This window comes from Lates calcarifer, linkage group LG12, assembly GCF_001640805.2.
Source record: "Lates calcarifer isolate ASB-BC8 linkage group LG12, TLL_Latcal_v3, whole genome shotgun sequence".
Lineage (NCBI taxonomy): Eukaryota > Metazoa > Chordata > Actinopteri > Centropomidae > Lates > Lates calcarifer.
In genome coordinates, this window is record NC_066844.1 from 18,093,966 (window position 1) to 18,108,280 (window position 14,315).

General features: G+C 42.5%; 1 protein-coding gene across 1 annotated transcript in view; it reads right to left on the reverse strand.

The window, feature by feature from the left end:
- The window catches only part of LOC108884024 (plexin-A1), a 185,487-nt gene that overhangs the window by 137,808 nt on the left and 33,364 nt on the right, over window positions 1-14,315 (reverse strand). Inside the window, 1 exon segment of the mRNA XM_018677631.2 lies at window positions 11,794-13,246. Coding sequence (XP_018533147.1) covers window positions 11,794-12,975 — 1,182 coding nt within the window. The 5' untranslated portion in view covers window positions 12,976-13,246.

The window sequence follows — 14,315 nt, forward strand, 5'->3', positions numbered from 1 at the left end:
GGTGCATGTGGCGCACTCTGAATGAATTTGTGGATTTGCAGTTCACAGGCACTTGGCCTTTTCCACTCAAGACCCCCCCCAGAAAAAAGGGATGTGTGTGAGTGTGTGCACACTAATGTTTCTGTGCTATTTCAGGTGGCAAGGTGAAAAATTATAACATATTTTTTCTTTTCACACCAGTTCTCATCTTTTATTTGAAACAGAAAAAGACATTTATTAAAAAAAGTTTAAGCGAGAGAGTTAAAATGTGTATATTGCATATGGAACCTGCAACTACCGATTATTTTCTAGATTACTCACTTCTACAATGTCAGAAAAGAGCATGTCCATAGTAACATCTTAAAATGTACTTGTGTTTGTCCAACCAACAGTCCAACACCCAAATCTCTTCAGTTCACTCTCATGTAAGGTCAAAAATATTCACTTGTGAGAAGTGGAACCAGTGAGTTTTTGCAATTTTTGCTTTAAAAAAAATCAAGTTAAACAAGTAATCGATCAATTAATAGATTCAATTAATCCTTTAAGCATTATTGCATACCCAGACTGAGAACTAGCTAAAGCTGCCTAAGCTGTGATCTCTAATAGGAGTTTTGAAAAGGTTTATACGCAGGCTGACAGTGAACCATTATACTTATGGTATGTATATACAGTGCATGCGAGCTGTCAGCTGATATTCAAGGTCACAGAGAAATATGTGACCTAGATACTACCGATACAATACATGAGGATTGCGCGCGCAATCCTCACACACACACACACACACACACACACACACACACACACACACACACACACACACACACACCACACACACACACCCCAGAATGGTCCCTCGCTAGAGGTCACGTGTGTTTCTGGCAAACACCAATAACTGTGGTGGTTGGTTCCTCCTGAGTGGAGCTGCTTCATCTACTTCACACTGCAAAATGATGAAATATAGTCATTCATATGGCACCAAACACGCGTGTGCACACAACTCAGCCCACAATAACACTGACTGATTACAGATGTGCGCTGGCTGCCCCGTGCTGAAGGAAATGCTGGAATAATCATTCCCCCATGATTGCTATTTCTTTAACGTATTACGTCAGGAAAATATGTCTGGGCACACATTACGCCGACCTCAAGTGGAATTCGTCAATAGTCACCTCCATTCAGTGAAACATATGGAAACAGCAGAATACAATATGGGCTTATGTACGAGAACATACATGGTGTTGTTGATTGAATACACTGCTGTGAATTTCGGCTATAAGGGTGAAAGGAAAACATGTATGGCAAACACAAAAACACTCATTCATTTAGCAAGATGCGAATGGATTGGGTCACACATTGCATTAACAGGCACCATGTTCCTGAATAAAAACATGTTTACACAGAAAAAAACTACAGAAAATAGTTTTATTATGAGAGAACAGGAAAGGAGTGGAGAGGACAGAAGAGATAGGGACAGAAGTGGCTGGTATTAACGCTGACGGCATGGTTTCAAGACAAGCCTGCAATTCATCAATGTGCGTGCTCATGTGTGTTTGTGCATGCGGAGTGTCAGAGAAAGAGAAAAAAATATGTTTCTTTCCTTGCTAGTCATCAGCTGTGTCCTCATCAGACACACATTTCAAGAAACATAACGGGTGATGTGTTTTGCTGTTACTGTGGACATACAGTATGTGCTCATAATGGCTTATTTCTGTGAGGGTCAGAGGGTGTGTGTGTGTGTGCGCGTATGTGGGTGGGTGGGTGTTTTTATGAGTGTTTGAGAGAGAGCAGAAGAGAAGTGAAAGAGAAACAGGAGGAGAACCAGAAACTGCATGACATCAACCACAGGAGCTGTTCCTCTGTAGCCTACCACCTTGTTTTCATATCAGATAATAAAGGTATTCACAGCTCGCGCGCACAGACACAGACACAGACACACACACACACACACACACACACACACACACACACACACACACACACGCACACAGATGATGTTGCAGATGCAGGTGCTTTTTACGTGCCGTGTGTGCATGTGTGTTTGAGCGCGCGTGCCTGGCTACAAGTGGAGTGAGGGATTCTGGGAGAGGGCAGCTCATAAATTACCCAGAAATCTCAGCGGGGGCCTTGAACTCATGGAGTCATTGCTGGAGTTTCTTCAAGATGAATAAACACAAGCAGAGTTTGTGTGTGTGTGTGTGTGTGTGTGTGTGTGTGTGTGTGTGTGTGTGTGTGCGTGCACTCGCAGACGTTTGTGCATGCACCCTTGTGCTGATTTATAAAACAGAGGAGCAACCTAGCATCTGATGGTTTGCATAGATATACCTCCATAATACAAAGTTTGCATGGGTGTCTGTGTGGTCAAAGTAAGCCAGCATCAGTGCATCATTCTAGCAGCACTCTATATGGGCTCTTCCCTCATATGCTTCTTTTTAGTCAAAAGGTAAGGAGAAGTAAAACAATATATGGCAGGCAGGCAGACACACACACACACACACACACACACACACACACACACACACACTCACACACACAACAGCCTACTAACCTCATACCAGGTGGCCAGTGAATTACAGGTTTCATGATGATTGCTTACTCTGACAGTTCTTCAGTGTAAAGTACTGACACTAGGACTAAATACACCACATAATCTCATATGTAGATCAATATGTATCTCTTTTGTTTCAAACTATAACCATGTACTGATAGTGCTGGGTTATTATCGTGATGAATGGTGATACCAAATTATGTGGTTTAAATTAACACTACAATTTAGATTTCTGCCAGAATGTGAATGCAAGCCAAAAATTAAACTTGCAAGTTTGCTTCCAATTACCTGAACTTCTGTTTCAACTTGACAATTAAACAGGTGATTCCCATTCCAAAGCAAATATTGTGACACATATGGATACTGGAACGAAATCTTCTGGTTATTTTGGTGTTTATTTGTTTTTTTTGTTTTTTTGTATTTTCCTTACAATACTACTATTTTAAGGATTTGAATTAGCAGTTTATTATTCATCTCATGAACGCCAATTTTAATTTTGCAGTGAGCTACTCTTAAATATTCAGACAACATGACTGTAAATTTTGCATTTGTCAATAATTTACTCTAATTTAACTTTCAAAAATGTCACAGTTCAAAGCCAATAAACACCATAATCCCCAAGGCTCACCCCCACGAAGACAACACTGTACATGACATGTTAAAACATGTAGTTCATGTGCAAAAACAAGAACAAATTTGCACAAGTCACACTTACACACCTCAGGACAACATCTGTGTTCAGGATATCAAAACATAAATATCTCATAAGGTTCATCACTGACGTCAGCTGTGACATCACTGGCTCCGTGGAGACAGAGCGTGTTTGATTGGTTGTGTCTCAAAGGTGACAAAAAGCAGAATGCATTAACAACATCTTGTGGGAAAACTAATTCATTACCAGACCAAGAGTGTTTCCACAGGCTGTTGATTTAAAACTCAAGATTAGAGGTGTATGAGAACAAAATGTTGCAGGAAGGAACTTATTTTTGTCCAGACTGTTTTCTAGAATATGTTACTTGATCCTCGCTGATCAATAATTTAGAAAAAGAGATGACTGCATCAATTCCATATTCATGGGTTGCAGGGTAGTAATTTCTATGTTGAGTGCACTCCAGGCAGACAGTGAAACCTCAAGGAGTTGGCACCTATTCAGAGAGCTGCTTCCAAAAGCTGTCACCACATGTTTAGACCACAATTCAACTGAGTGGGAGAGACAGAGGAGAAATAATACATATCATATGGAGTATGTAGAGGAGGAAATACCCTCGGAAAGATGCATACAGTTGTTTAAAAATGAATCTTTGCCGAACATAAGTTCACAGGCAGTTGGAAGCTCTTGTGATCAGACAATCATCAGTTCAAATCCCCACACCAGCTGGGACAAGTGGGTGGGGAAAGTAGACGGGTAGCACACTTCCTCTCTCCATCATCAACCACTACAGGTGCCCTTAAGCAAAGTACTTAACCTCCGACTGCTTTCTTAGGGCAGCTCAGTGACCAGCAGTGCAAGACCGGGTCAACAGATTTAAATGTCTCTAACAGCAAAAGATATTTTAAGAAATTCAAATGGTACTTTCCTTCTAACAAGATTTGGCACGTTGGCAGCAGCTTTTTTTTCCCCCTCAGTTTTTCTTTTAACGGTCTATTTGATAAGGCATAATAAACATGTCTTCTTCCAGAAAAAAACACTATAACTTCTGGATGTACTAGGACATAACATCTTATTCTTAATATCTCCACATGGATCCACAATCGCCCTATTAATGGGAAGCATCCAAAAAGAGAAGATGATGGTTATGAAAAGTAGACTACTGCTGACTGCCTACATTCAGCTCATCTACATGGGAAGCAACCATAAAGCTGGAAGCAGATGTGAAACTAGATAAACAAACACACACACAGACTATTAGCATGTGCAGTACAGGTACAACCCCTGCCCCACATTTTCTGATTACTCCTGATAATGATGTATGCAGCACACCACCCACACACACAGTACAGATCAATACATAATTACACTGACAATTAGTATCATTAGAGTGGTGCTAGACTTGGGGATTTGTTGAGCTAAACACTCCTCAGGGATAGAGAGAGAGAAAGGTCAGGAAAAAGAGAGAGAATTAAGCAGCTCACACACACAGCCTGCATGGGGTCTTTTCCAAAAGGTTTTCTATTGTCCTTTAATAATGGGATGAGAGCGACACTTGAGCTCAGAGCGGGCGTGATATTGTTAGTTCACACACACACACACACACACACACACACACACACACACACACACACACACACACACACACACCCCAATGTGATGTAAATCAAAACTCTATCCTGTATGAGAATTAGCAAATTCCTAATTTACAATCAAATCAAATATTAACCGAAACATGACCCATTAGTACCAATAACGTTTAAGACCATCCGCCCAATCAGTGTCTCCTAGCTCAACTCATTTAGACTGTCAATTAACTCCGCTCATCAACTCTGGCTCAGTTAATCAGGTCTAATTACTTAAACACATTTGCTGGCACATCCTTTTAGATTAGGTCCACAGAAATAGGACTGTGTTTTACAAAGACCACATGTGAGTTACGTTCATTAGATGATATTCATAATGATGAATTTAATAAGGTTAGGAGCTGGCCTCAAAGTCAATTCCACTTAGTCTTTTCTGTAACAATGTAATGAAAATCTGCTTAGTTTACTTAATGTGGGTGCATGGTGTGCAGAATATATATTTTGTCTTGTCTTACCAGATAAATATTACAGGTTTACAGAACTTGAAAAAAACAAGAAACTAAATATGAGAGCCAACATGGGAATATCAGTGAGACAGTACAAAAGAGTGTTTTCTTATCAGCAATACATAAGGGGATCATCTATAGCATTTGCATCTGCTATACTGCTGTAACCAGTCTCCTGAGTGCAGCTCACCCCAGGATGCTACTTAGTCTGATAACCATGCTCCTCACAGCAGCCACCCTGACTAGACCAAACACACACACAAACACACACACCCACACTCACAGCTGGCTGATAACATACAGCTGCAGCAACAGTAATATCTGTTTGTTTGGAATAAACAGAACTAAATAGTCTGGTATACTCAGTAACAGCCTCAATGCCTTAAGTAATTTAAAAAAAAAAACAAAAAACTAAAACCTGTATCACCCATTTAAAAAAATCTTTGTATATTACAAGGCAAATACATTACAGCACCACCCATACTGACTCAGTGCAGAAATATCACAGCAATGAGGACATGACACTAACAAGTTGCGAAAAATCTGAATAACTACAAGTAATCAGTCCAATATCGATGTCAGGCTTAGCGTCAAATCTCACCTTTGATACTGCTGGCCACGCAACAGCTGGACTATGCACCATTAAAAGATGACTCTTTTTTCTTTTTTTTTTTGCTATGATTGATTCTCTGATTGATTGATGAATTGGCTTGTGACAAAGTTCAAAACTGCACCATCCATCTGGTGATCCAGAGAAAGCAGCTTGACATTTTGAATAGTCCTTGAATTTCATGTAGGGATGAGAACCCTTGCCGTTTCCAAGGGGTGGGGGCAAAGAACATCCCCATTTAGTTTTTTTCTGCCTTTTATTTACTCTTTCTTTAGTTCCAATTTAAATCTTTTAATATTTATTATGAGTTAATTTTAGGTCCCTTTCCAACATTTCTATTTTTCTAGATGATTCAGCTCTATAAAGACCAGTTAAAGTAAAGTTCATAGCTCTGCAATAAAGTCTGTTTTACAGCTTCCCTAAACGAATTCCTGAGGTTTTTCCTATCATTTCTGTGGAGACAGCTATGTAATTGAAATTGATGCTGAAGTAAATATGAAATTGCAAAGTACATTAACAGAAGACAGAGGTTGTTTTTGACAGCTTGTGTGCCCAGAGCACAATGGTTAACACTGGAAATGGATCAGGCTCCATATCTAGGCAATGCTGGTCGATTAGAAAGTGCCTTGATCAGCCCAAATGCCAAAGCTGCTGTGTAGTGTGCTAAAGAGATTCAAAGAAAGCTTCGAGAAGCTAATATGACCGTGGCTCCCACTGCTGACCGCATGTTAAATTCCACGACTTTTCAATGACTTTCTCTAACTAAATAAGTGCATTTTAATACCTTGAAAGGTTACTGCTTATTAATTTTATGTTTTGCATGCTGCGGAGAAAACAGCTGGAAATGACCATTTAATGTGATGAATTTAGCTAGTAAGATATAAATAAATTCTGCAAAGTGACCCCTGAACAAAAAGAGTCCCTGACTTTCTCAAACTGGAGAACACCTTTTAAAATTCAGTGATAAAAGACACCCCCAAAGGAGTTTTGTTGTGTTTCTGAGTCCTCATTATTATAGCACCTACTCCTTGGTATAAACACCCTGTCAGATGAGCAACAACACACACACACACACACACCACACACACACACACACAGAGTTGACATGACAGAGAGGCTTGCTGCTGAAGAGGACAGTGTGATGACCAGGTGACGGACACCGATATTATTTGTGCAGCAGCCAGCGTTCAATCATGCTCTCCTCTCCTCCCTCCATCTCTCTCCCCTCTTTCTGTCATCCGCCCTTTTCTCCCGCTGTTCTTGGCAGTGGCGGTGAAAAGATTTCTGGGGCTATCACTCTTCCTCTCACCCTCCTCCTCTCTCTGTCGGTGAATCACTGCCTCTCCCTCCAAGCACACCCTGGCTGTAAAAAACAAGGCTTGCAGCTCTCTCCTTGGCTGGTTTTTGCTCTCTCTTTCTCTCCCTTCATACCATTTTCTCTCATCAAAATTTAAACTGTCATCACTCACAGCACAACATAACATTGGCGTCATATCCAAATCGCAGTGAGCCAGCTGTGACTGCATCAAACGCCTCATGACTGATATTGTTGGACATTTTCATGGTGCTAACAGTAAAAGGACATATCTACATTCTTCATCTAGCCTGCAGCTTGCTGTTTTGGTTTCCTGTTTTTTTTCAAAATGGAGCATCGCTTAGCATACAGATGCCATGCCTACAGTACAGGCAAGTTAAAGAGGCCTGAACATACAAACTTGATCTGATCACCTGCAAATAAGTGAAAATGACAGTACTAAAGACCAGATTTAAAAACTTGCAAATTTGCCTGTATTCTGCACAAAGTCTACAAAGCTCCTGCTTTTTTGGGCTTTCTTTCTCAATCCCATCCCTTTTCCCTTCAAGCCTCTTTCTTGGCTCACTCTGTTACTTTCACACTCGCTCTGTCTCTCTCATCTCCTCAACACCATCCTTCAAATTCCCTTACTCTCTGCTGTATGTTGCTTTGGCATCTAACTCTTTCTCTCCCTCTCGGACTCCCTCTTGTTCTCTCATTTTTACACCCGCCCACGTCCTACACCTCTTTCTCTCCCTCTCTCTGGAACTGGTTGCCATCTCTCTCATTTACTTCCTGCACTTACTTGTTCAACCCCTCTTGTGCTCACCTACATGCCTCTCTCTTGTTTTACCCCCCCTTTCTCACCGCCCTCTTTATCTTTCTTCTTTTTTTATGTTTGCATTCATCTCCCTCTCACTCCACCCTAATGTCTCTCTCTCCTTCCCTGTGTGGAAATAGTTTGTATTGATCCACTCTCAAACCAGGGAGAAGGTCAGGGGTTCACTAATAAAGCTCAGGGACAAAACAAAGACACACAAATACACACATGGCCACACATACACAGCAGACAAATATAGCCAGGTAACAGGGCTGAAGTGATGAATGGTGTGTGTCTGCTACGTCTGAGGTTCTACACACACTGGTTTTTTTGACAGAGCTGATTGTAATATGCCCAAACATTTGTGTTTACAGAAAAACAGCCACCATTTCACTGTGACCATAAATATCCTAATGATGGCTGGAGGCCTGAAATTATGATCCAGCACAAATATGAACCCCAAACAGGGAGCTGACAGAGCGCCCAGTCATCCATCATTGCTGTGTGGCTAACAGCTGTCCGAGCCTCCCCCCTCCCCCCTGCCCTCTCCCCTGCTCTATGGCAGGGTCAACCTAAACGTATTCACTCTCCACCCCCACATCACAAAGCCTTTCCCACACTGCTCAGTCAAATGTAGTTGAAGTAGGCATTATTATTGGTTTGTAGCCTAGAGGTTAGAGAAGTGCATTTGAATTCCTGGAGTGGCTGGGAAACTCTGGGCGGGGCTCAGTGCCAAACACCAGTAGCTTAAAAGGTTAGAGAGCTGTGGAGTAGGAGATTGCCAGTTCATATACCTGGATCAGAGGGAGTAATGGAGTTGCGGAAATGACTCCCAGTTAGTTTTTATAAGTTTGTTACATGGGGGGGACTAGCCCCTGGTAGGTGGCTGGTATACACCCAGAGCGACAGAGAATCTATCAGTCATTTCACTCTTCATGAATTCCTAATCATCTTCAGATTTAATGGTGAAGACTTGACCATTAAAATCAATTGTTATGGTAAAGTCAAGGAGTTGTGCGCATGTCAGGATGAAATATATTTCATTTTGGTTATCATCATTGCTTTGCTATGCCAGTGTTTATTGCAGCTATTTAAGTAACTAGACTAGACTTGCCTATACTATGACCTTTGTTGTCTACAATAACAGTAATTACCCACAAGACATCATTCTCATGCAATACTGTTTTTACAGTTAATGATTACGTCACTATCTGGCATGGGAGATCTAGGTCTAGTCATTAATGTTAAGATATGGATGTTTGTATCTTAAATGCCTCTTCTTGTTCCTGACTGATTTAGCCTTCTCTATGCTTGTTATGTTTAGTTATTTGGCACAGCACCAGCTCCCACTCTGAAAAATGATATCAGGCATTCATCTGAGGTCAGATTTGAGGTCCTTCAGACCACTGACTGAGGTTAAGGTCAGTGGTGAGCAGCTGACATTAGGTCAGTGCTTAGGGGCAAACGTGGCAGCCATCATTAACCTGATGCTGACCCCTCCAGCCTTGCTGCTGTCATGGGGTCAGCCAACCAGCTTATCCCTGAGGCTATTACATCATCACTTATGACAGCCTCTATGGCACAACAGTTTTTGAGACCACGTTTAAATATTGTTGTTATAAGTTGTTTAAAATATTGGTGAATGTAATCCTCAAAACTCCAGTAACCATAGTGACAGGGATGACAGTCAGAATGGGATGGGGAGAAGAAAGAAAGGACAGAATGAAGGATCAAATTAACATACATTAACAGTGGATACATGTATGAATGGATGAATTACTGGTGTGATGATACAGGAGAAGGTTGTAACAGTAGCAGTTTTTAACTGTCGAATGCCCTTTCTGCAGGATAACTCTTAGAAATGAACAACAACTCGCTCACTCGCTCACTCACTCATCAAATGCTGGGTTCTGGTTTAAAAACAGTACTGCAGTGTCATGGCAAGGAATGCTATTGCGCCTGTGCTTTCCCAGCTGTAAAAAGTAAAATGATCTGTAGGCTGGCGTTGGTAGGTAAAATGCAAACCAGTACATTTAGTTTGGAGTCTTATCAAAGGCCAACACACTCCACTGTGTTTTTTTCTCCTTTGAGGTTGAAGAGTCCATCTATAGCAAGTTATCGTGGCAGCAATAATTTTCTCCTCTGGGTAATTGCTGATGAGGTAAGCAGCATATCAGCACAACATGACAAAGTTATCTACCTGGCATGTGCACCTGCACATACAGCGTTTGTCTGGCCAGTACAGTGAGTTACTGAATTATGTTGTACTACCACTGCAAAAAAAGGTAAAAGTCAAATTCCTTGCTATACTAACCTGTGATTTTATACCACAGCACCACACTAGAGCTCCCGCTGCACCAGGGCAAAGGTCTAATTGAAATAAATGAGATACCTTGTTTTTTTGCCTCAGAGCTATTGTCAGTGTGATGGGCCTTAAGAAAGAAAAGCCACAGAAACAAATGAAGACAACCTCCAAATAGGAAAGGGAGTACATCTATAGAAAGGATGAGAGAAAAGGAGGTGAGAGAGGACTTGGTTGGGTCATTCACATCACTTATGCTAACACACAAAACACACCTGTGCACTCAAGCTAATGAAGACCTACACAGAGAAAGAGTGCTGTTTTTACAAAGAATCCCAGTCCATTAGACACAACGCAGAATAAATGGTTTCTGTGTATGTGTGTGCGTATCATGAAGACACCTGCCGGTAAAAGTGGTGTGCACTGACATTTAAAGAAAAAGCTTTGAAAACTGGTCTGCTAATTAAGCTATCTTAAGAGAGAACAAGATGGAGGGGATGGACGGATGATTTTAAAGAGCTCACAGGATGGAAGACGGGGTTACTGAGACGGGTGGTCAATTGAGAGTGAGGTGCACTAAACACTTATAGATAGGATAAAAATATATTCAGACATGATTCAAGCAGATGCGGCCTGAAGAGAGTGGGTGAGCAGAGGGAGACAGAAGAGGATGAGGAACAGAGGTCAGAGAAAATAAAGCATGTGAGCAGTATATATATGTGTTCACCATAGAGAAAACTAGTCTGTGTGCTGCTGTTGTGAAGTGCCTTAAGGTTCTCCAGTGTGAGTGCATTTATGTGTGTCTGTGTGAGGGATGTGCTCTGAAACACATGCAGGGCCACGCACTGTGGATCAGTTAGTAAAAACCAAGACTAGCTCATGGTATCCCCCAGGATCTAGCGCTGCAGTGCACCGAACCATGCGGTGTGTATATGTGCGTATGTGCGAGCGCGAGTGCAAGTGTCGCTCCTGAGTGACATTTCACAAATCCAGGGGACTGGGCTAATGATGTCCCATGTCTGACTAAATCAAAGCACCACAAGGCTGTGGGGGGGGGCAGAGAAAATGTGTAGGACAAAAGTGAAGAGAAGACAGTGGGAAAATACGAGCTTTTCACATTTTGTATTGTTAATCACTGCTGGCCTGTAGCAGTGGTCCTTGTGAATGAATGGAGCAGTGTTCAATTAGCAGGACAAAAGGCAGGAGTGGAAAAAAGGGGAGAGCAGACAGTTTAAGGGACACCGACTTATGGATAAAGACTAGTTTTTAATATCTGATCACTGTATGTGTGTGTACTAGAAATAATATTTTCTCAAGTGAGCAGTGCATTTTTGTTCATAGCATTTTCCCAATTAAACTGATTCCTAAAGTAATGCTAATATTAATTTGGTCTGCATCAAAGTGAACTCTTTCCCATGAAAAACATAATATGTGACAAATAAACCCATTAATTCTAAGAGAAAACTTCAAAACAAAGAACAAATATAAAGGTTTGAGCTTACTGAGTTGATGCAGGCGAGTTCCTTGTTGAGCAGCCAGGGTAATGAGAGTTTCCCATCCCCCTTGTAGCAGGACTGAATCCTATCTTTGATCTTCTCCTTTATCCTCCTCAGGGTGAACAGGCACAATGCTGACTCTTTGGGTGGTTTGGCCCGATTCTTCTGGCCCTGAGAGAAGACTGTGAAGAGGATGTCTTCATTCTCAGAGATCCCCAGAGAGTTGGCCAGTTGCCGGCCCGGCCGAGCCAAGAAGGCATCCTGCACCAGGCGGTACTCTACTCCATCTTTAGTGCAGCCAATGGGGAACTCGACGTAGGAGTAAAACTTGGGGTCGTCCACGCACAGGCGGACGATTTTGGAGGTAAAGAACTGTTCTCCACTGGCATCGGGGGAAGTCAGCTGGGTATCCAGCTGCATTGTTAGGTAGTAGACAAACTGCTCGCTGCTGAAGCTGTACACATAATAGATGTCGAAAGCAGGGAACTTTGACAGAGTGTCCGAGGGGATCTTCAGCTGAGAGGAGACAAACTCATCCTGATAGACAAAGCTGAACATGTCGGCATTTTCTTCATTCTCCATCAGCTTGCGGCTGGACAGGGTTGGAAAGTATTCAGACTTGCCATCAATTGGGGTTCCAATGAACAGTTTGCTGGTAGGACTGTGGGGGGAGCTTATGATCACCCCGGACATGGTACCAGACTCTGCCACACTGGAGAGGTAGTGCTCCTTGCGGTGGTGGGGCTCACCGAGCTTAAAGAGGTCATCCAGACGTAGGAACTGGCAGATGCCCTGTGAGGTGCTGCCGCAGGCAATGAGGCGGTTCTGTGCGTAGTCTATGAGAAGAAGTTTATTCACATTGGGGGTCTGGGCCAAGTCATGAGGGCAGGACTGGACACTGGGCGGAGGGTAGCACTTTTCATTGTCTACCACAGGGCCAGTCATGTGGCTGCGCAGTTTGGTCAGGTTGCTAGACAGCTTGAAAATCCAGTTGACAGCTCCCACGTAGACCTCTCCAGTTTTGTTGTGTATAGCCAGATGTGTCAGCCCCCAGTCAGCAGGGGTAAATCGTTTGAAGGGTGGGGGTTGGCCTCCAGAGAGGGATGAGCTTGTGATAAGTAAAAACCCCAAGAGGAGAAACAACTTCCCCAGGCCAGGGGAAGTTGCTGACCGAGCTAGGGGACACATATCTGGGCTGTCTAGAGGCAAAGCTTAGGGGGATGGGGAAGGAAAAAGAGAGGAGGAGGAGGAGGAGGAGTACACACTCTGGTACCAAGTCCCAAGTCAGGATTTTCTTTCTCTCCTGCTCTACTGTCAAGGAATAAGGAAGGACAGTTGTAGGGAGAGAGAGAGACGGATAAGGGAAGGGGAGGCAAAACTCCTATTGACTCGCTGTCCTGTTCTCAGTGTCGCAAGCCGTCATCAGGAACATCATCCACAGATGCGTGAGGTGGGAGCCCTAGAAGACAAAAAGAAAAAAAGCATGGTGAGTGTCCAATGAAAATTTCTTATTGATTATGCATCAAGCAGCCAGAGAAGCCTAAAAGGCTTGCAAATTGCACTGACAAAATTAGAAAAACTCAAGCTGACATTTGTCCCAGTGATAAATAAATGATATCAAATCAAGTCTGGAAGGCAAATGTGTGTCGGCATTTAATTATGAGTGAAGATAGCAGGGGAGGCATGGGCCGATTATTAAAGGCTCTGTACACATAATGCGAGTCTTGCTGGTATGAGTTATAGACTCACAACACTGAACTCTTTAATATTTCATAACTTTCTACGTTACCATGGTGGCTTTGGAGGAGGCATGTGTTTGAAAAAGTGCCAGTGGGCCCTGTTATATTGGCAGCAAGCAATTTATGGCCAGTGCGAAGGCTTTCCTGCAGTGGTTTGAACAGTATCAACACACTATCCAGTAACCCCTTATTGTAATTACACCTGCAGTTCTGGCAGCTGTACCCAGGCATCAGGCTCTACTGGCAGCACAGCAGGTTACCCAACAGTCTGCTTCCCCTCAGGGAGCTACATTCACAACATATAAATAAAACTTAAGCAGGAAGAAACATTCAAATCCTTGACAAAGATGTCTTACTAACAATTCATGGATGGTACGAAAGGTCCCAATCTCACACGATGCTGCCCCTCCACCCAGACAGCAATCACAAACATACAGACAGCATCAAAAAAGCTGCTCCATCGTTCTTTTGAAATAAGCCACTGCATTGGCACAGTGAGCGTTCTGAGTAACTTCTGTGAAAAAGTTGAATTAAGCTCACCCTCTACTACTTTGTGTAGCAATTATATTAATTTAGAATTAAAAACTGGACCTCCTGAACCTATTCATCCTGCCACCAGTACCTATGGTAACAAGCCTGCACCCACATAGGCAGTTGTTTTGTTTTTTTTTCCCCCCACAGTGCTATTTTCAGTCCAAATGCTCTGTCCACATTTCAGTGCATATGGCCCTTGTTCCTCACTAGCCTCACTGTCCTCTCGTACCAGCTAATTCTGAGAAATGAAGACTG